Source organism: Ricinus communis, chromosome 5 (genome assembly GCF_019578655.1).
Source record: "Ricinus communis isolate WT05 ecotype wild-type chromosome 5, ASM1957865v1, whole genome shotgun sequence".
In the NCBI taxonomy this organism is placed as follows: Eukaryota; Viridiplantae; Streptophyta; class Magnoliopsida; order Malpighiales; family Euphorbiaceae; genus Ricinus; species Ricinus communis.
This window is the reverse complement of record NC_063260.1, coordinates 3,492,796-3,516,344: the sequence shown is the minus strand read 5'-3', so window position 1 is coordinate 3,516,344 and position 23,549 is coordinate 3,492,796. Positions and strand designations below refer to the sequence as shown.

At 25.5% G+C, this 23,549-nt stretch overlaps 3 protein-coding genes across 4 annotated transcripts; 1 reads left to right on the top strand and 2 right to left on the bottom strand.

The window, feature by feature from the left end:
• The first annotated feature begins 2,537 nt into the window (after positions 1 to 2,537).
• On the top strand, positions 2,538 to 4,481 carry LOC8261794. 2 transcript variants are annotated; one of them, XM_048375003.1, is made up of 3 exons: positions 2,538 to 2,688; positions 2,781 to 2,860; positions 3,419 to 4,481. In XM_048375003.1, the coding sequence occupies exons 1-3, from the start codon at positions 2,609 to 2,611 to the stop codon at positions 4,225 to 4,227; spliced, it is 969 nt and encodes a 322-aa protein (XP_048230960.1). In that variant the 5' UTR covers positions 2,538 to 2,608; the 3' UTR covers positions 4,228 to 4,481. The 2 variants fall into 2 exon arrangements, with proteins under 2 accessions (XP_048230960.1, XP_048230961.1); XM_048375004.1 differs by lacking the exon at positions 2,781 to 2,860 and having other exon boundaries at positions 2,578 to 2,688.
• A 550-nt stretch (positions 4,482 to 5,031) lies between these two features.
• On the bottom strand, positions 5,032 to 6,945 carry LOC8261793. The gene is made up of 3 exons (XM_002534225.3): positions 6,438 to 6,945; positions 6,254 to 6,329; positions 5,032 to 5,871 (listed from the first exon to the last, which is right to left on the bottom strand). Exons 1-3 carry the CDS (start codon positions 6,474 to 6,476, stop codon positions 5,156 to 5,158), a joined length of 831 nt encoding a protein of 276 aa, XP_002534271.1. The 5' UTR covers positions 6,477 to 6,945; the 3' UTR covers positions 5,032 to 5,155.
• Positions 6,946 to 15,989: 9,044 nt separating this feature from the next.
• LOC125370071 (heavy metal-associated isoprenylated plant protein 21) lies at positions 15,990 to 17,686 on the bottom strand. The gene is made up of 3 exons (XM_048373741.1): positions 17,360 to 17,686; positions 16,948 to 17,023; positions 15,990 to 16,402 (listed from the first exon to the last, which is right to left on the bottom strand). The coding sequence occupies exons 1-3, from the start codon at positions 17,429 to 17,431 to the stop codon at positions 16,110 to 16,112; spliced, it is 441 nt and encodes a 146-aa protein (XP_048229698.1). The 5' UTR covers positions 17,432 to 17,686; the 3' UTR covers positions 15,990 to 16,109.
• Positions 17,687 to 23,549: the final 5,863 nt, after the last annotated feature.

Below are 23,549 nucleotides of genomic sequence, written 5' to 3'. Positions count from 1 at the left end.
CAATTTAAACAACTTACACTAGATTAATTATAATATAAATATTTTATTTAATCAATATATAGAATTTATAAAAACTGCAAGATATATTAATTTATTTCATCAAAGTTTTTGTTATAGGTTATTTATAAGTATAACATAATCTTTTAGTTATTAATAAAAGAAATTAAAAACAAACTTATGTATTTGATATTTTAAAGGGTTATAATAATTTATTCTAAATATTATATACTAAGACATATTATGTGGATATATAAATAGGATAACTAAAACAATATTTTCTATGATTTTCTTTCGACTTCTTCTTAATAACTTGAAGTTAATAATTTTTTTAGAAAAGATTAAAAAAGGTTTTGGAAAATAGAATATCATTCGACCTCGTATTGGTGTTATTAACTAGAAGTTTAAAATAAGAAATTTAAAGTAAAATAAAAACTAATTATTTACCTGTGTATTATACTGCTATATTTATTATTTCAATTATAAAAAAGATGCAAATTGAGTTCATAGAAGAAATCTAATAAAATTCTTAATATTTTATAATTATTTATAATATTTTAAAGTATAAATATTAAATATTTTAAAAATTAATGTATTAAAACTTTCTTAATGCAATAATACAAAAATTATTTTAAGATAATTATTAATTAATTTTCAGTGTATATAAATTAATTCTTTAAATATATTGATACTACTACTTCTTTAAGATTACAAGTTATTATATAGTTAGAAAACTAAGCAATTTGTTAATATAATATTAAAAATATAATTTTTAGAATATTATATTTTAGAATTAAAATTAGAAAAAAATTACTATTACCTTCTAAGGTTTTTCAAAATATACAACTCCAACTCTACAATCTTAAAAGTGAATTAGTATGCTTGACGTTTATTTTCATTAATTATTACTATTGTATGTCTATTCTTTTGTTAGGCAATTGGTCAAAGGGCTTAATTAACTAGAAAAGTTTAATTTAGTCTTTAAACAAATTATCAAATATCATAATCGTCTAAAATTAAATTTTTATTACATTTTAGTGAAATACTTTTTTCTCTTAAAATAATTTAATCTTATTTTTTGAAAATCAGTATTTTTTTAGTTGATATAACAGTTTAAGATTTCTTTTAATTACAAATGTTATCATTATTATATGGAACATTTTGAAATTTTCTGAATTTGAATACCTAAATTCTTATCCACATCTTTAATACTTTAATGGGAGCTATAATTCTCCAATTTGATTTAATATAATATAAATTGAATTTACATATTAGAATTTGATAATTGTGATGAAGAATAAAAATAAAGTATTTAGTTATTTTGGAAATTTTAAAAGTTATACATTCTTTATTATTTTTTATGCTCGTTATAAGTTCAAAATTGGATTCACATATGATACCTTTGTATACTCAAATTGATCAACTTAATTATTATCGGTGTTTTCGAGTAATCAAATTAGTATAAATGTGTCCTAAATTATTGTATGTCATTACTCTGTAGGCTCAAATTATAAATTCTTACATAACCTATCATGTTTAAGGCTAAATCATGTTAAGATTTTATATTTTTATTTTTAAAAAAATTATGTTGAGAAATCAAAACTATAAATATTATGCTAAAAATAAAATTACATTATTTTGGTTGATACTTATATTATTTTAAAAAGTTTAATTTTAAAAGTTAATTTAGTAAAAATTTAATTTTGAACGAGTTTGATATTTGATAATAAGTTCAATAACTAATAGAACTTTCTTTTAATCAATTAAACCCTTTGATCAGTTGACTAATAGAACAAATAGATAGAACGAGGTAATAGTTAACAGAAACAAACATCAAGAAGGTACTAATTCACTTTTAAAGGATTGGACTTGTAAATTTTGGCATATCTAAAATGGGTAATAATAACTTTTCTTTTAAATTACTGTCTCATTCAATAACTAATTTGTTAATTAATATAATATTAAAATTAAAATACTATTTTTTACGACTAGAGTGATCATTTAATAAAAAATATAACTTATAAGTCAATTAGTGATGCACAATAATTACTAATAGACTTTATAATAATTATAAAAAGAATTGATATATTTGTAGAAATAAAAGTAAAAGAAGGAAGGATTACCTATCCACCACAATAGTGTACATAAAATAAAAACAGTACTTTAAATAATTGAGTTAAATAATATTTACTCCATAAGGTCTGGTTTAATATATAATTCAGTTTATGTATTAAAAATAAAAAATTAGAATAAAAAATATAATATTAAATTTATTATTTTAATTAGACACTAAAATTAATTTATTTTAAAAAAATTATTTAAATTCAATAATAAACTTAATTTTGAATGAGTTTAATATTTAATAATAAATTTAAAATTAAATTATAATTTTAAATTATCAACTTAATTTTTAGATTAGAAAGAAATTATAATGAATTTTATTAAAACTAAAATAAAGTTTTACCGCGATAAAAAAAAGACAGAGACCGCCTCAGACATTCCGCCTCGTACATTACAACAAATCACGTAGCTAAATAGTATTTAACCTTAAATAATTCATGATATTTCATAAACTAACTTAACCGACTGGCCACTCGGTTGGCAGAGTTGAATGATGGCCGTAGCACGCTTCTGTTCCCGCATTTCCTTCAGTATTTCAAAGTCCCGCTTTCTATATCCCACTTCTCCAAGGTTACACCTTTTCTTTTCTAAAACATGTTTATACTATTCAATGGCAAAATGTGAGACACTCCAAATTGCCTTTTTTTTTTTTTTTTTTCCAGTTTAGAAGCTCTTTCTGATCCTATTATCAAATCTTCAAGAAATCATCATATTGTTTCTGGATTTTTTCCAATTCTTCAAGGTCAGGATTTCATTCTCATAATTCAAAAGTTGTTAGTTTTCTTCATGCTTATTGCAAGTCTTTGGTTTGTGTACTTTATGTGTTTGTTAAAAGTCCTTATAACTGGCCTTTATTTATTTTGTTTCTTGCAAATGAACCCATTTCATTTTCTGTGCTGCATGACTTCATCTTTTTGTCTGAATCTTCATTTGGTGCTTAGTGGATTTGGGATCTTTTTTGTTCTTGTTGAAATCCATTTTTTGCCTGATTGTCAGTAAGTTTTAGAAAGACATAAGTATTATTGTAGAACAATGTAATTCTGGTTGAAGTTGCTTTAAATGTGTAAACTCTAACAAAGTCCAATCCATCAATATGTCTTAAAGGGCTATCATGAGAATACAACATTTTTAAGTTTGAATCCAGAAGCTCCTTCAACTCATTTGGAGGAGTATTTAGGGACTAGATAGAAGAAACTGTATATTATTTACTTTATCTCATGCGAAAGGACTTAGTAAGTCTGCATGCTGTTGCTCCTTTTCGAACATGATGCACACAGTCTATACTGGATACCTTTTGCAGCATCGCGATCATATGCTCGTTCTAGGGGCAAGCATTATGATCTATTTGGCAGTGCTAAACCAGGTGATGAGGAATTTAAGAAAGCATGGAAGAAAGAGATGGATGAAGATGATTGCCTATGGACAGGAAGTGAAGATGAAGATGAGAATGAGGATAAGAATTATAGTGAAAAAGGTCAAAATCCTCTTGAAAAAGAAGTCCGGAAAGTAAGACAGCAAGCAAAGGAGCACTCACATCTTATTGATGCTGATGATAGTGATGAGTTATGGAGTGTATGGTCTGGGAGTGATGAAGAGAAGACTCTATGGACTGGTAGTGAAGGAGATGATGACGATGATATTCCTACAGAAGCATACCCAAATGAAGCTAGTGATAAGTATTTAGATAAATTATTTGAGTTTGAGGAAAAACCTAAATATCGTACAATCTCAGAACTACTAAAAGCAGAAAATGAACCAGAAGAGTTGTCCCCTGGCAAGCAAGCTAGGAAACTTGCTGTTGAGAATGCTTTAAAGAAATTGAAGAAAGGACCAGACGGGCGTTACACTAATGTGTGGGAAGTTATGAGTGATATAGACATTCTAATAGGAGCATTTGAAAATATTGTTTCTGGACCAGAGTATGAAGAGCTTAGACAGGGAGGGCCTAAAAGATTGAATATGCAGTTTTTCAAAGATATACAAGCACGCATGAGAGATCCAAATTACAAGTTCTCACCTGAGTTGAAGTTGAAACCAAAGAGCAAACTGGTTCCTAGGAAGAAATGGCAGAAGACGCAGTCTAGAAGAAGAAAAGCACAGAAACGCTAGGTTGGAGTCTTCTTCTCCGATCAATGGTGAGCCAGATTACCTGTACATTTTATGAAACCCTTGGGAGTATATTCTGCATGTGTTCCCCACATATTGACCTACCTTAGGATTACATGTGTTTATATGATATTTTAGTTCAGGATTCCTGGAAAGCTCATTTACGAATTTAATTAGGGATGAATTCTACGTATTTTTAATATATTTTCTTTATTTTGGTTCAAGTGTAGAAATTCATTGGAACGACTTACTGTTTACTTCTTTTGTCAGGAAAAGTAGTCACTTGTACATTTCTTATAATTCTGTTCTTTTCTGATGATTCATTAGAATGAAGTTCTTGATTGGGAATTAGGTCTTTTCCTGCTTTTATGATGATTGAAAAAGAGCAGTGCCTGCAAACTGAAGTGTAAATGACATCCGCAGTTAGGAAACTGAGTTCCAATCTGAGCCTTGTGATTAAGCTGGGAAAGTAATTCATTGCGTATCATCACCTTTTAGGGACCTAATTAAGCAATTTATTATGCCATGACAACCCTAATATCTTGAAGGTATTCTAAGATTCAAAGCCTGGTATAAAATAGATGCTCAAGAAAATAATAGGTAATTCAGTGTCAATTGCTGTAAAATAAACTCACTTGACAGACTTTTGAGATTCAGAGACTGCTTTTCAGAGTCCTTGCTCTTATTTATTCAAATTTCATCCACACATCCAAGGAAGCAAAGTATCATCAGCATCTAATTAGACTATGGCTGATGAAAAAAGTTATCATAAAACCAACAACAAAAGTAAATATAATGTGAAAAGAAAACTGAAATTCCACAAGCTTTCATTTATGAAATCCTTATCATACCATACCATATATCAATAACATCATTACTTATTTAGTACTCGATTAGTAGAAGTTCCTACTTGTCATTATTAGTAGGATTGCTATGCAGCATAGGGATTGTATTCAGTTTTGAGAGTAGACATTGAAAGTGCATTATTTATCACATGAGGTTGATGCATGTAAATATCATTTGTCATGTTTTCATTGACATGCCCTCCTTGCCTGTAAAGATAATTCCTTTGTGTCAATGGGTAGTTGTGGTAGTGCCCTTGCTGCTGCCTGTTGGCCATTATCAGGGGTGGTAGATTATTATGTTTATCATAACTTGGCATCCCATTGAATTCATGCCCTTTTAATCCAGGAAAACCGTTGCCATTTTCCTCATCATCTGCATCAGTTATCAAGGATGGTATATCATCATCGTCCCATCCCTCATCACTAGCAAAGATATCCTCATCCATGTAGATATTTCCCATCCTGTTCGCTGCCATCAGATCATGATGAGCAATCGCGGCACCAACAGCCTTCATTCCAATATTTTGGTTAGGAAAATTTTCAAAGCTCCTCATGTCTCCAATTTCATTCATAAAGGATACAGGAAACCTGTACTGGTTCTTAGGGGTATTTATTTCATTGGCTAGAAACTGAATCTGGTTCATGTTAGCTTGTTCCTGTTTCAGTTTTCTGATAGAACTTGGAGGATAAAGCTCTGCCCTTTTACCAGATTTGACCAACTTCCTCAGTAAGGTAGAAGGATCCACAGAACCTGACACTATCACCATCTGGTTTTCTGTATCGATCTCCACTGAATATACACCTGAATCCAATACCAGGTTTTCCAGAAAACCTTACATGAGATAGGGGAAAAGGCTTGGAAAATAATCACATTGCATTAGACGCTATATACTCAAATCTAAAATATTCCTCAAGAAAGAAAGAAGGTAAGAACAGTTCTGAATATTTCCTTGAAATGTTTGCTTCTATTTCTTTTTATCCTTGAACTGATTTTTGTTATGATAGTAGTTAGAACAATAATAGAAAAACAAAATCCCTAGAAATGCATAAATCTTTTGTGAGTGCAACATGTAAACTATCAAAGACAACTAAAAAGAATGTAAAAAAGAAAAGAAAAATTACTAAATCAATAATTACACAACACAATGGTAAAGCTGAGAGTACACCTAATAAACATACATTACCTTCAATTCTTTTGAGCTTCTTTCTCACTTTTTCCTTGCAACCTTCACAGTTAATGTGCACTTTAAGAACATGTGTCTTGCAAAAGAAAAATGAAAACAGACACAGGTTAGAGGCTAAATGCAAGCAAATTTAGTGGCAGGGTAATTGTAGAAAAGAACCAAAAAAAGATGTAACTAGGCATACCTCAATCTTTACGAGCTGATCGTGACCATTTCTTAACATTTTTGTAAGTAACAGACTCCTACTTTAGTGCTTCTTCCTCTACTGTGTTTCTTTCTCTCCTTCATTGCTTCCTTTAAATAGCATCTGGAGAGAGAAAAGCAACACATAGACATACAATACTCTGCTGATGAAATATTAAGATAGAGTGAGGTGAGTGTAACTGAAAAGTGGGTCTGAAAAGTGTGATTTGACTAAGCTGATAGAAATTGACAGGCAGAATCTGTGTGCCAAAGTTTCTTCTTCACATCTCAGACAGAGTGCAGCATGTTCTCGTGATACAGTGAATCAGTTTGGTCATAAGAAAACTTGACTAACAGTAACCAGCCATCTTCCTTACAGTTTTAGTTTGAACCATTTAGTTCATGCTACAAACTTACAGTGAGTTTTCAGTTGAATTAATTGCTAAAATATCAGTTTAGTAATTTAGAATATCCATGGATTTGTAAGTTCAAGTTTGTCAAATTATTTAGTTTGCATGAAGAAGTCTAGTTCATAAAAATCCTAGTTGGTTACTATATTTATATATATTATACTTTTTGATAACATATTATTATCATTATTATTATGAGATGGATATAAGTTGCTCCAGTTCCATAGTCAAATTAGATCCCCGGACCATATCTCATATAAGTAGAAAGAAATCAAACCTAAATAATTTATGCATATCTTGATGACCCAAAATGGTTCAAGTGGCAGAAATATAAGCAGAATCATATTGGCTTTTAGGATGATATCTTGTGTACTATATTCAATGTCATTGGTACTATCTAACAAGATTCTCTACAGAAAATTTTTGTAGGTGAAAGAGATTTCTTTCTCTTTCTCTTTCCTTTCTGCCACTGGAAAAGATATGGGTTTTGATCATGTTGACTTTCAATAGCTGTTCTTGACATTTTTTTTTGGAGTATAGGATTGTGAATGAGCTAAGCTGAGGGAGCAGAGACCTAAAAGAAAAAAAAAAGAAAAAGAATACAAATTGTCAAAAGAGTAGAAATGTTTTTAGAAACATCTAATAACTTAACTTTTCCATTAAATGGTTCATTAACAGCAACAGTATTGATTGATACTCCCGTACCTTTCGAATCACAGCAAACTACTTAAGTCTTAATAGTTCGTAAGATCAATTCTGATTGCCAGTCTGAAGAACCCTTTTCTCACGATATCTTAATTTATTGAAGAATTACCAGCTGGATAAAATCAACTAATACTGGAGTCATTTCCAAGACTGTAAAATGTCAAGTTTGAATCCCAACCGAAGCTTATTAATCAAAAGGCTTATTGAAGTTACTATTATTTTGTTAAATGAGTATACGAAAGGTGATTATAATTTCTGCTGCATAATTTTCTCTGTCTTTTCTTTTTAATAAGAAAAGAAAGAAAGAAAAGAAGAAGAAAGTACATCCTGGAAGAGTGGACCTAAAGATTCTGGTTGCAGGTAGGGGAGATCGCCTAACATGAAGATGGACCCAATTTAGGTAAAAAGAAAATCAGCACCAAAAATTGGCCCTTTCCAGAGAAAACGTACATGATCACTTAGCCCATTTCCTCTCTTTAAAAGATCTCTCCATATATAATCCAAGATCCCCCACAAGTATCAATTTGACTATTTCCTTAAGAATATCTATTTAGCAATTGACTTTGTCAAAAATTTATATATATATATATATATATATATATATATATATATATATATATATAAAAGAACAGTATAATTATGCATTTTTTATCACAAAAATAAAATCTTACTCGAGCAATTTATTGAGTTTTATAAATCTTTATGAAATTAGTTTTTTTAATTTAAATTTAGTGTTTGCTATCATAATTAATAATTCAAATTCTATCTCATAAACTAAATTTTTAATTGAATTTTAAAAAAATTCTAGAGTTATGAGTTCTTCTTTTGTTATGACAAAAATACCTTGATTTGAATATCTCATTTCTTTATTATTTTAACTATTTAGTTAAAGTAAGACATAATATATATATATATATATATATATATATATATATATATATATCAAGGTCATTTTTAAAAAATTAAAATATAAAATCGAATTTCACACTTAAACTGAATATAATTTTTATTTTTTTTATTTTGAATGAATTCAACGTAATATTGTATATCAAAATTCAAAACTCATTTCCGAATAGATATTTTTAAGAATTTAATTATAGATTAATGAATTTTGCATAAAATTTGAACCAAATACAATTTTGTTATACTAATTCTATGACAGTTTCTCCTCAATTGGAGCTACTTTTACCTTTTCCTCAACAAACTAATTACAATAGTTTTAGTATTATTCTCATCTCTGCAAAAACATTCATCTTAGAAATGTATGTTGCTCCTTCATTGCAAGACATATTATAGTCTTTTAATCTAAATGAAATTTTACAGTCACATAATATTCTTGTGCCACTCTACTTCGTCAATCCTACTTTAATACTATGTCTAAAACATGCTCTTTCACCCAAGGTACTTCAAAATGTTATTTTGTGGAAAGAAAGTTGAGAAGAGTAATGAAGTACAATAAGGAAGTTACATCCTTATTAATGTATAGAAAATATGAAGTCATTAGTACGTGCTTATAACGTGTGAAGTTAATTGAGGATCAAGCGAATGATAGAGAATATGGCAAAAATATTTTGCAAGCCATGGATGTCTATAAATAGGTTAGAACCTCTTAATAAGCAAAATCTAACGAATCAAATACAAAAATAAAATAGAACCGATGTCTATAAACTTTATCCTTAAAGAAGAATATCAATCCTTAGTATACCAATCCTTAAATTAGATAATAATTTTAATTTTAGAAAATAACATCTTAAATTATATTCTTAATATGTTTAATAATAAATTAATTTTTAATTATATAATAAATTTTTAATCCTGAAAAATAATAAAATCAATTATATTGATATATTAATAATATTAAAATTTATTAATAAATAATTTTAAAATTATTTTTATATTATTGCATTGATAAAATTTAAAATTTTACAAAATTAAAATATTTAAAAATACTTAATTGCTATTAGTTTCAAAATTTTATAAATTAATATCAAATATTAAAAAAATTATTAAATTGTATTTGTAAATTTGATTTAATAGTCAGAATAATAATAACGGTTGTTTCAACGCACAAATAAACGACTAATTATCCTTAATTTCAAACAAAATCTTATAGTTTTTATATTTAATCCAATCAAAATTTATTTTTATAATTTTTAAATTTTAATTTATGAATTTTGTTAGAATCTGGGTCCAAACAATAATATAAAGATATTGATTTATAATATACAAAAAATTATAAAAAAAATATAGACCGTAGGATATTTCTTTATCATAAAAAGAACTAGAGCCTCACAGATAATTTTTTCTTTTTCTTGTGCTTTTCCCTAAAATGATTATGTTCAAATCTAAAAGCTCTTTCAAACTTTGTTGCACCCGTAAATAGAAGATATGAGGAACATGGGTGTTTTGGCTTTGATACTAAAATTGTTTTGATGGATGGGTGCTTTATTATTCTGGTTAATATTTACTAACACCCGGCAATCTCACGCTCCCAATGGTGGAAACAAAACAAAGAATGGTCTCAATTGGTTTAGAATTATAAACAAATAAAGTGAAAAGTTGACAAGATAGATGCTTTTGCTCTTAAATATCAATTGTTGTGTTAAAGGGATAAAAGCACCTTGGCAAATATTAGCTGGACTAACCAACTTCTATCCCATCATTTATTTATATATGATTGGAAAGGTAATTATGACTTACTTTCTTTGAATAATAAAATGTTTTTTCTTTCTTTCTTTTTAATAGGTATAATTCTTTACAATAGTACTTTTTAGTGACTCTTTTTAAGTAATTATTTTGTACGAAATATAGAACTTTCATAAATTTAAGTATTTTATATGTAATTTTTTACTTTTAGATATGTTCGAGTCTAAATTAAAAAAATTTAATTATTTTTTAAATAAATTAAAAAATATTACTTTTGAGAGATTTAATCGATAAAATAAATCTATTTTTATAAAATAAATTTTTATATATTTTTCATGATAAATCGAACTTAATCAAGATTTTAAACCATTTAGTTGAGCCAAATCATATTTAAACATAAATTCAAAAAATTTAAAACTTGGCATAAACTTAGTCCGGCCCAAACTTTAAACATACCTAATGGAATTTATCATCAATTTAGTTATTTTTATTTATAAACATTTAATAAATCATTTTAATGTTTTTTATATAATGAATTATATTATAATAATTATTTTTATTTTGAATATTGTGTTGTACAATCAGACTAACCATCTCCCTCAGTATGTCCTATGGTCCCAATTAAACTAAGAACAAGTATAGTTTTTTTGTAATTAAGGAGATTATTGTAGTTGAATTTAATTTTAGGATTTCTTTTCAAACGACAATAGCCTTAAACTTTAAAATTGCTAAACAAGCGAAAGCGTTTTAGTAGTAGGATAAGGTTAAAAAAGAGATTTTACCTCTTGCAGCAGTACAAGTATACCCTAACTTTATTCATCTTTTCATTCTATAAGAAATATATATATATAGACTTGGGAGTTTGTCATTAAGAAAGATAACGGGAAAAGATCTATTGTGGCCCTTAAGGTTTATACTAAAGAGCAGATTGGCTTCTATTTTATTTTTTACTAATAAAAGAAGACCTTTTTTGGAATTTTTTTATGTATATACTTAAAATTTGCTGAAATGTATTATTTTTATGGCTTAAGAATTTTTATTTTTACGATCTAAGATGTAAAGGGTTTTATTTATATGTTTGTTTCGCTGCATTATGATATTTTATTAGTATTTTTTTAGTATTATTGAATTAGTAAAATAAGATCATTTTGGAATTAGAGACTAGGATTTGAATTTTATTAATACTAATTTTTTTTATATACATATATCTAGATTTAATCTAGAGTATGTTGGGTAGGACTCTTACGAATGACAAAGTATTTTTTTAAGAGTTTTAATGCAACTGCATAGTTAAAGTTCGAATTCAAAATCTTAATTAAACTAGAATAGGCTCTTACTATTTTATATATGCGCTTTTAGATAATACTATTTCTTTTTCTATACTATTAAGAAAATGTATGTGGAGAGAGATATTAATGATGGCAGCTGCCGGTTACTTGAAAATATAAATTTTTCTTAACGAGACACCATAGTATCATCTAATCATGTCCATTGTTATTCAAACATACGATCTTTAAATTACAAATGACTTTTGGTCAAACATATTTCAAAGGATTTTTAGACAATGATATTATGACAAATTTATCCAAAATAAATATTATTTTGATAATCCATACTATAATCCCTATGCAAATAAAATATTCCATGCTGGATTAGTGGGTTTAGTTTTATATTTATAAATACAAATAAAAGAAAGATAATGAAAAGGAGAGTTGAAAATTGCATTCCAAAAGTTGATACAGTAGCTCTTTTTAAAAGTAAACAAATGATTAATGCTAATCAAGGGCGGTGCTTCCATTAATCATTGCTCCATCTTTAACTATACAATGACAATTAATTATCATAAATATGTCATTTCCTAATGATCATAGAAATATATGCTTAGCGGCAACAAGCGGCTGGATAAGATATAATAGAGTTTAACTCGATAAGACTTTTCTTATCCTTTTTTTAGTCTTGAATTACAATGGATAAAAATATGAAGAAATTCTTATTTAAATAGTGAAAATTTATACTAATATTTCTTTTTGTTATATTGTATTTTAATATATAGTTTGACGGTTCATGTTTTTTGCTTGACGATTATTTTAAATAATAGATTGATTTTTTATTTCTAAAAGAATTTAATTATAATTTTTTTTAACTATCAACATTCCAATTCTATTAAATTATATAAATATATAAATATAAATGAAAAGAGTAATATTTATTAAGAAATTAAAAAACATGATTATGAAGTTTGTTGGTATTTGAATCATCATAAGGTAATAATTTATTTCAAAAGAAAATGAAAAGGGTAATAATATCACTTTACCCATGTTAAGGTGCAAGATGAAGTTTATAAAATGATGAATAGTCTTCTTTTTCTATGATTATTACTACTATGTGTTTTGTTTTGCTACGTCACTCCACTAGAATTAAAGCCTGAACTTTGGGGATTTTGTTCAAATTTAAAGACTCGGACAAGGAATTTAAGGGTGATTCCTTGTCAATCTGCTTGTTTAATTTAATTTTAAGTCGGCTTGTTATGATTAAAAATTGAATCTTTTCTTATGTAATAGTATTTTTTCTTAAATTTCTTTATCCTGAATCTCTTTGAGTAATATAATTCACATTTTAATTGAGAGTATATTCAATTAAATGCAGCTAGTTGGATTAAAAGTTTTTATAACAATATTTAATTATTGATATATACATCAATTAAGTTTTATTTTTAATAGGATGTAATATAATATTATTAACTTATAAAGAAATTAATAAAAAAATAGCACTTTTAACATCCATAAATAAATAATCTTAAATTTTTATTAAGAAAATCAAATTAAGTTTGTGTTAGTAATGTTAAAAGGATGATTGTTAAAATTTTAAAAATTGATAAAATTTTATTTATTTATTTATAAATTTAATTTCATGTGCTTTGAATGAAGTGAAAATTAATTTAGAATTCTACATATTTGAATTTATTTGATATTGGTTATAACTAAATAAAATAGGTCGAATTTTCAAATGAATACTACATTACTTTATTAATATATTCTGTAACATCAAAATATTTCTTTCAACTTTATTATATCTGTTTTATTTTCTTTCTCATATAAAATAGATTTGTTAATAAATTTTAGCTAAACAAGATATTAGTATATCTAGTTAAAATTTAAGTTATAGTAAAAAATTGTCTGCAACTTTGTCCTAAGGTTTTCAGGGATAAAAACATTATATATATATATATATATATATATATATATATATATATATATATATATATATATATGTATATTTGTCCATATTTAATACATAAATTTTTTATTTTTGAAATAGAATTTAGCTTTTATATTTTTTTATAATTTCGTAATTAATTTATTGATGGCCTGCTAATATTAAAAATCTAAATTTTTATATCAAATTATAAATTTGGTCCATTCTTTTAATTTTTACTTAAATGGTCAGTTTTGATTAATTGATTATAATTATAGTTAAATTAAAATATTAGTCAAAATAAAGTGACATGGCAAATTACATGACATTATTTATTATGAACAACTTACATGTCACCGTCACATATGTTTATACATTCCACGAGTTACCAAGGTAAAGTTTCAAATTAACAAGAAAGTGAATGATAAGTGAAAAAATGAACCAAGAAAAAAAATGGGGGTGAAATTATTTCTTTCCTAATTTTTTGTCGTATTTTTATGTATTTTTTTAAAAGGCAAACGATATTAGTAAAATAAAACAGATGTTAATATCTAGGATTAAAAAAGAAGGTAGCATCCAATTTTGAAGAGATTTTAATTTAACTACAATTGCGATTAATTAGTCAAATCATACTATTTAAGTAAAAATTTAAAGGATAGATCAAATTACAAAACCAGATAAATATTTAAAATTTTAATGTCATTAAAATTTTATTAATTAATAAATTATATTTCTAATTAAATAATGATTCTAATTTTTTAAAAAATATATTTAATTATATTTTAATATTTATTAACTAATTAATTATTTTTCTAATTAGATAATAATTTAAATTCTAAAAGTAATATTTTAAATTATATTTTAATATAACATTTACTAATAAATTAATTTTTAATTATATAATAACTTCTAATCCTAAAAAATAATAATATCAATTACTGATAGTATTAATTTATATAATACTAAAATAAATTAATAAATATTTTAAAAATAATTTATATATTGTTGTATTAATAAAATCTTAAAATATTAAAAATTAAGAAAAACACTAAAAATATCTAATTTACTATTATTTTAAAATATTATTAAATATTAAAAAAATTTGAGATGTATATACACAAACCCACACTGAGACATAAAAAGTAATTTGCAACCTAATATCAAATAATTGGAAACTGCTATTTGAGATTTACCCAAAATTTTCATACATAACCAGTCTTTAAACCAAGCCATTTGAATGAAGAATATTTGGACTATTTCGTATTCCTATACAAAATATTGTATTTATCATATATTAATAAATAAATATAATAACTCATTTTAGAAATATTATTATAATGATTAATTAAACATTCATAAAAGACAAACTGTAAGGACTGAAGTGTTGACATATGCTCTGCAGAAAAATTATTAATTATCTAATCATTATGGAAATATTTTCTATAATGAGTTATAAGGCCTATCATTTCTCTTTACAGAACAAAGTACCAACATAATAATTGGAAGCTTCTTGAATTACAGCCCTTAATTTTTAAAGGGGAAAATGCAATCTAGGGGAGCATTATTATATTAGTACAACTATCAATCAAATTGATTTGATTCCATTTATTTTGGAGTCATAGATGTCATTTATGTAGTGTTATTCCTCTAATTGTGGTGGGCAAAAAGCACCTTATTATTCTTCAACCCTCTTAACAATGTTTAAGTGACTTTCCTTTGAATATTTCACCTCCAAATGATCAACAAGCAAATAATCTTTCTTTATTGACCATTTCAAAGCTCTCTAAAATGGAGAAGCAAAGCAAGATCTTCAATAATACTTCACAATGGGAAATAAATAATACAATGTTTGATCTCAAATTCCCTTCTTTGAGATGGATGCATAATTAATCAAATAAGTAATATAATAAAAGGAGATTACTTTATAAATAGGTTCAGAGTTGAAACTTTACCAGTACTATGCAAGGATTTTCCAATAAATAAATAATATAACAATAGAAACTGATCGAGGAAAGAAGTAAATATTGCTCTCTGTTACTATCTAACAAGTTAAGCTTCTTCTTTTTTTTAATGAACTCAATATCTTTCTTATTCATTCATTACCCAAATAAAAGATTATAGAAATCATAGCATATATACTGGGCTACTAACCATGGAAGGTGGCAGTCTAGTGGTTGAGAGCGCTTTCATCAAGCTATAAGGTCCTGCATTCAAATTCTAGGCAACGGTTCTTGAAATATTTATTCCTCTTATAGAAACATTTAGATTACGTTTTGGTTGAGTTTTCTTTACAAAATTAGTGTTGTGGCGATGGATTTGGTCCTGCCTCAAGCTATCTATGGAGAACATTTTGGAGTGGAAGAAAGCCCGTATAATTAATGCCCGACAGATTTTACTATCACTCGCCCTCTCTTTCTTTTAGTCCAAAAAAATATACTACCCTGCAAGCTACATGATTATTACTTATAATTTATAAAAATACTAATTTTTTTATTAAATTCTAGCGATCCAAATTTATCTTTATAGTTAAGGCAATAAAGGATTCAAATTACAATTGCTCCCTCTCTGACCAAAAATTAAACAAAGTGGAAGAAAGATTGATGTAATACTAAATCATTTATATTTATATGTATATATTATAAAGAGGTCCTGCAAAAAAATAAAGTTCACAAATTCGTATTATAACTAAACAACTATGGAAACCACTATTAATTTTGTTACATAATTGAACATGCATTGACATTATCATCACTAAAGAGAGAGATCATGTTGTCTTCCGGAGCATTTGTGGCTGGAAAAGCTTGAACAACATTCCTAACATGGCCTGCTGGTGCCAACTTGTCATAGGCACCAGGTGCATAAGGATAGTGAACTAGATGTTGAGGTATATATGGCCAAAATTCAGCTCTCTTGCCTGTGCTCTTTACTCTCTTCAACACCTTGTTTGGATCAACATATCCACTTACTACCACCCTGCTTTGTTTTCTGATTACTTCCACTGTCTTTACACCTTCATATATAGATTGTTTATTTAGTGATCATGTTACAAAAATCTAAACTATAAGTAGGTAAGGAAAACTGTGTAATAGAAAAAGATTATTAGAGCTTGGTGTGTGAGTGTGCTCGTGTCTGTAGAAAGACATTGAATATTCAAATTCTTTCTTCTTCTTCTTTTTTTTTTTGTTTCATTTCAAAAGAAAAATAAAATTTATTCCATTTTTGGTTTTCTATTGTCATATACACTTCTCTGCCATGAGTGAATGGTCATGGTGTCATGTTGAGAAAACAGATAAATTTGTGGAAAGCTAAAAGAAGATGTTTTCTTTTATGGGTCACAACAGATTCATGTGTTTCCAATTTTGATGTTTTGTAGACATCAAAAGAAAAGATGCTTTTGTTTTATTCATAGAAATGCTATTGTTTCTCTTTTCAAATTAGTGGTTACTTCTTTCATAGGTCACTGCATGCATATGAGTCAGGGAGACAAAAGTAAACTTAAATGAAGGAACAAGAAAAGACAAATTAAGAAAGAGAGAGAGAGCTTGTTAGTATAACCTTTCATGGAGGTAACAGCATTTTTAACTCTTCTTTCACAGCCATCGCAGTCCATTTTCACTTTGATTTCAACTGTCTGTCAAACAAAACACAAGCCATCTCTTAAAAACAAGGGCCACACTACTTTGTAGATGCAAATTAGACGAAAGAAAGAAAGGGAGAAGGAGAGGAGAATGGGAGAGAGGTAATATTTTTCTTTTTTCTAACAGGGAGTACAACACTTTTTACTTTTATAAGAGAGACGCTCGACTACTAGATTTTGTGCTGCTAATAAATTATATGCTACATGATTTATAAAACAGGTGTTCGAATACTAGACTTTTTTAGCTGGAGGATTGTTCTCTCTTTTGTATAGAGATTATAAACATAGAAAAAAAAAGGGGGCAGAAAAGGGTTGATGGGTTAACTAAACCTGCATTGGTTTCCGTTTGCTTCTTGTGCTGGTAACAGTGCAAAAGTTGGAGAGGTAATCAAGAGCACCCATTTTGCTTCTCTTTACCAGAAAGATTTTTTTTAGAAAACCAGAGAGAGAGAGAGAGTTAGAGAATTATGATATGGATAGAGAGTTGGGGACTATAGGTGTTTGTGTGTGTGGGTATATATATGTTTATAATATTATATACAGAGAGAGAGATAGAGGAAGTTGCATTTGTAGGGTATAAGAAGAGATGTGTGAACAAACATTGTTCTAGAAAATAGAGTCTATTATTGAAGTGAATAATAAATAAGTAGAAAGTCTATATTAATTATTGGGTGCAAAGGAAAAGAAAAGAAAGAAGAAAGAAGAAACAAAGAAGCCCATAAACCATGCTAAAGTGCAAAGAAATCATGAGAGGGTAACCATGCTTTTTGGGGTTTCTTGTATTATTTAATGTGTATTAAGGGTAATGGAAAATATAGTAAAGTTCTTTTTGTGATAGCTACTTTCATTTTTGTTCAATGAGTGTGGCTTTGCTTTGCAGCTATCTATTTAATACCCAATTATTGATCTCATTGGTTGATTCTATCCAATATTTTTTGAATTTTATTTTATATATTTATTTTAAATTATGAAGGAACTTCTCTTACTATAATTCTCTAATTCAATTTAAATATAAAATATAATGATAAAAATCCTAAATTTATATTATTATTTCTTCATTATAGACACACACGCATATATCATAAAGGAATTTGTCATTTCACCTTTGGGTTTTATTCCATCTATTATTGTTCACAATGAATTAAAGTATTAAAGTATGAATATATATTCATATACAACTTAAATTAATCAGCTAGACTCAAAAGCAAAAATTGAAAAGAAAATGCACTTTGATCCAAAATTGATAAAATTATAAAAGAAAACGATGCATTTACTAAAGATTTAAATGTATAAACTTTTCACGGGTGAGATTGCTTGCTATGAGACTTGACATTTACTTTCTTAATATTATATATTTTATATATTTTTCTTTAATTTTTTTTGAAATAGATTGGCAGTACTTTACAATGAATACAGAAATGCCTTTTCTTTTATATAAGATGTCTAACAAGAATTTATTGCATATATCTGATTAGGTATTCCAGTCTATTTTTAATTGATCAACTTTTTAACAATATAAATAAAAAAAAAAAAAAAAAAAACCAAAATTTTCTGCCCTCCCTTTCTATCGGTCCAAGGGGTAGAGAGCTGAGGCCTTTAGTGTACCTGCTCAGTCAAGAATTAGAGCCTTATAACCATTAGCTAATATACTTTTGAAAAAATTACATAAAATACTAAATTTTTTTAAAGTATATGGTAAGATTTTTTTTCTTTTTAAATATATACGACTCATATTTTCAAAAATATTGTAAACTTTTATTTCTTTTTCCGGATTATGTACGAGGAGGCTTCAATTCTCTTTTTTTTCTTTAACTCTTTTTCATCATATAATTTTATTCCATCAATTTTCTATTATTTCTTCACTTCTTCACAAGAAAATCATCAACATTTTTAGACAGTAATTGACGATGTCATAGTATTCATAAACTCTTTTACTTCGGCGGTGCTTGCTCCTTCCTCAACCGTTTCTCCTTCGACGAAGACAACTACCCTCCCTTTCATATTATGGATACTCTCAAGAATTTTAGTTTTTACTATTTATTTATTTTTCTTTCTCTTTCTATATGATTTTTAAGTGGGTATTGATGTCTTTCTATCTAAAAAGTTTTGGTTGTATGATTTTTAATTTTGATTTGTTGAAATTGATTTATTGTTGTTTGAGTTTTGTATTGCGTTATTGTTAAATCAAATATGAATATATGTATTGATAAGCATAATAGTATTTTGGATGTCTTAAAGATGAAAAAAATGCTAATTTATGTCATCAAATTCTCTACCTTCCACCTATTTGTTAATATGTTTGAATCATAACTTATAATTTCTAGTGGGAATAGAATGTAAGTTAGCTCCATAGTAGATTTAATAGTGGGGTAACAATAACCTTTAATGTAAATAAGTTTATATGAGTTTTAGAAATGCATGGATATGCATATAAATAGATTTATATGGATGACTTTATGTCATTTACCCTTTTAGCATTAAAATATATAGAGCAATGGATAATTGTAACTGATATTTAAACACGCGCCTAAAGTGTTTGATAAATTTTCTAAACAATATAACTTTTTTTTGGTGATAATTATGGTGTTGATAGGTTTGATGTTATATTCAAAAGAATATACAAATACTATATATATATACAAACAAATACTAAAATATGTATATAGTAACTATTTTTTCATACAATTTTGGAAAAAAATAATTTTATTTTTAACTTTGTTATTTTGATATGCTAGAAACTTTTATATATTGTAGTGTAGACATTGTTGTTTCCTTTTTATTTTTATATTTAGAAGTATATGGTAAATAAGGATAAAGAGAAAAATGCATTTATAGGACAATTAAAGGAATAGTATGTAGGTTATTATACAACTAGCAAGAAATGAGATGATATGGAGCATTAATTCAAGACTTGCTAGCTAATTATTCAATTTAGTTCAATTTTTTTCTTGTAATGGTGTTATCCATGTATGGACAATCAAAAGTATGACCATTGAGTTGGCTAATAAATTGTATTAAATGAGATTATGTTTTGTACTGATGATATTCGATAATATGGTTGTTCTAAGAAATTAGCAACACTTTTTGAATAGTGACTAAATTTACATGGAAACATATACCAATAAACCGAAAAACAGTTTGATACCATTTATATTCTATATATATAGTAAAAACATATGAAACATATACTATTTACTGTAATTTTTTCTTGTGTTTTTATAAAGATATAAATAAAGCAAGTGCTTTATATACAAGAAACATATATTAAAATAAATTGTATCTATTCTATTATATTAAATGGCTGATATTATATCCTTTATTACTAAAAAAAATTTAGAATAAAATATGTTAAACAAATTAAAATTTTGATTAAAAGTTACTTAATATATATCTAATATAAAGCTAGCATATATATCTTATACACAACATATAATAAAATAAGTATAATGTATACTATTTCTTAAGAGTACATCTTTTTATTTTTATAAATATACAATCTAATGAATTAAAATAGTTGGAGATAACAAATATATATTTAATACATACCGTATTTTATCGAGCGTATACCATTTGCTACTACTTTTGATTTTTTTAAAAGGTGCAAGTATTTGAAGTATACTATAAATATGTCCAACAGATATTAAAATAAGTATAATACATACTATTTTTTAAGAGTTTATCTTTTTAGTTTTCTATATTTCAAATATATATATATACATACATACATATACATATATATATACATACATACATACATATATATATATATATATATACATATGTATGTATGTATATATATATATATATATGTATGTATGTATGTATATATATATATGTATATGTATGTATATATATATATATATATATATGTATATGTATATGTATATATATATCCATATATTGTTTCAGATATTAAATATTTCATACTTTGTCGAATGAGTCCCATTTATTTTTACCTTTCTTTATTATATTATGTTGTAAGTGTATAAAATATTTAATAATTTAATAAAATATAGAATAATAAAATAATTATTATAATTAATTTTTTAGTTTTTAATAATTGTTAATATTATTATAAATAAATCTTAACAAGATTAATCAATTGAAACTGATATTATATCCATTGTTACTAAAAAAAGAATTTGAAATTAAAATATATTAACTAAACAAATAGAAATTTTGATTAATATATCGAACGTATACCTAACATATACTTTTTACTGTACATTTATTAAAAAAGTTCACTTTATAATAGTTTTTGGTTTTTTAAACAAAATTGACATATATGTAAAGTAAATTATATTCTTAATAAATTCAATATTGATATAAATTCAATTTATAATATTAATGATTCATATTACTTTAAAAGAAATTTAATTTTTGTTAACATATACCATCTGTGTATAAAAGTGAAATATATATAATAGATACTAAAATGCTAACATATAATATACATTTATAAACATATATTTAACATATATCCTTTAGTGTACATTTAAAATAAATTAAAATATAATTGACATATATATAAGATAAATTATATACTAGCTACATACCAAATATATACAAAATATATACACAAATATGTAAAATATACCATCTACTTTAATTTTTGTTTTTATTATTTTAACAATATAAATGTAGTAAGTATATTACATATAAAGAACATATATCAAAATAAGTTAAATATATTTCATTATATTAAATAGAACACTGGTATTATATCCACTACCACTGAAAAAAACTCAAAATTAAAATATGTTGAACAAATTTAAATTTGATTAAAATATACTAAACATATACTTAATCTATATTTTTTATTGTATGATTATTTTTAATATTTTTAAAATATAATTTACATATATATAAGATAAATTATATTCTTAATAAATTCAACTTGATATAAAGTCAATCTGTAACTTATGATTTATGATATCACAAAAATCCTTCAAGTTATTATTTATTTTTTTAATCCATTGATTTTTAGTCTATTTAGTGACATGATATGTATTTTATGAAATATACAAATAAATAAAAATTACAAATAAATTTATTTATTCATATATTTCACATCATTATTTCAATGGTTTTTGGTCAGAAAGTGATATACTTTTGTAATACTAAAATTAAAATTCAGTGAGTTTAGTGTTCAGATTAAGACTTAGAGACGATAATGATATTTATTTAAAATTTTAAGGATGATGAGAGTAATTTAGCATATGGAATAGATACATACATATACTATAGATTTAATTATAATTAAATTATCTAAGATGCACGTACATGACATAAGACAGGATGTGATACAATACAAAAAGTTGGCACAATTATTTTAAAAATTTAGAACATGATATTAGAGGAATACACTAAGAATAAACACATAAGATATAATTAATCATATTTAGACAATTTAATATATTATAATTGTATTATATTATATTATATTATATTATTATTATTATTATTATTATTATTATAGATAAATAAATTAATAAAATGATGGACTGTATAATTCTAGCAATAATTAAAAGAAATAACTTTAGTTAAAAGAAATATGTGCATAGATTAGTGTTAATTTAGTGGGACATTAAAAAGATTCAAATACTTTAATAAATGCATGTGGTCATGTTTTCTATGGGTTGGTTAAGGGCAGGAGCTACTTATGTTTATCTGAAAAGAGTGCACCGTATAATTGATAAAAAGAAAGTGTCGAGAATTTTGAAAGAAAATAATATTGTACCGTATAAAAGATACTTTTTGTCATTTTTTTTAGTTATTTTTTAAATTTTCTCTGTGCTTTTCTCTTATGTCGCTTTTCGTTCATGGTTCGATATTTTAGCGTCCTAGGTGTAATAGTTAAGCTCTATTGCAGTAAAGATATTGTGGAAAAATTGCTCATAATTTCTAATTTTTATCTCTTTTTATTATATTAAAATTTTATTTTTTAGATTAAATATAAAAATAAAAAATTAATAGTTGACCTTTTTTTTTATTTATTTTTATTTAAAATGAAAAATAGTTTTGAGATATTAGCATAAAACATATTATAACAATTCATAATATTTTTTAAATGGTAAATTTTTCACATTTAAAATAGTAATTCTCATGCTAAGTCACAATAGTACTAACTACTAAGGGGGGCGAACATAATTTATTTCTTTCTATTTTGCTTTCCATGCACATTAGGAGAGGCTTTATAATACCATTAACAATGTTAAATGCCTCTCTTTTCAAAAGAAAAACCTTAGGATGGCAAGTAATTCTACGCTCAAATGTATGTGTATAAATATTATATAATTGGCACTGCATTAGATAATACATTAAATTAAATTACTTATAGATTAAGCTAATTTCTTATAAATTTAAAACTCACTATTGAGTATATTTTAGGATAAAAAATGCATTATATTAAACTAATTACTTGTGAAATTAAATTAAGCTGATCACTTATGGAAGTCTCCATTAACTTATTTTTGAGAAATATTCTTAGAAACTAATTTTCAGAAAAATAATTTATTTT

Bases quoted from the DNA above. Each gene is read 5' to 3' on its own strand.
- LOC8261794 (XM_048375003.1), top strand. From the start codon at position 2,609: ATGATGGCCGTAGCACGCTTCTGTTCCCGCATTTCCTTCAGTATTTCA. The intron at 2,689-2,780 runs GTTACACCTTTT...TTTTTTTTCCAG, and splicing joins CTATATCCCACTTCTCCAAG to TTTAGAAGCTCTTTCTGATC. The intron at 2,861-3,418 runs GTCAGGATTTCA...TACCTTTTGCAG, and splicing joins ATTTTTTCCAATTCTTCAAG to CATCGCGATCATATGCTCGT.
- LOC8261793 (XM_002534225.3), bottom strand. From the start codon at position 6,476: ATGTTAAGAAATGGTCACGATCAGCTCGTAAAGATTGAG. The intron at 6,330-6,437 runs GTATGCCTAGTT...TTCTTTTGCAAG, and splicing joins ATCAGCTCGTAAAGATTGAG to ACACATGTTCTTAAAGTGCA. The intron at 5,872-6,253 runs GTAATGTATGTT...TATTGGATTCAG, and splicing joins GAAGCTCAAAAGAATTGAAG to GTGTATATTCAGTGGAGATC.
- LOC125370071 (XM_048373741.1), bottom strand. From the start codon at position 17,431: ATGGGTGCTCTTGATTACCTCTCCAACTTTTGCACTGTTACCAGCACA. The intron at 17,024-17,359 runs GTTTAGTTAACC...TTTGTTTGACAG, and splicing joins GCAAACGGAAACCAATGCAG to ACAGTTGAAATCAAAGTGAA. The intron at 16,403-16,947 runs GTTATACTAACA...CTATATATGAAG, and splicing joins TGCTGTTACCTCCATGAAAG to GTGTAAAGACAGTGGAAGTA.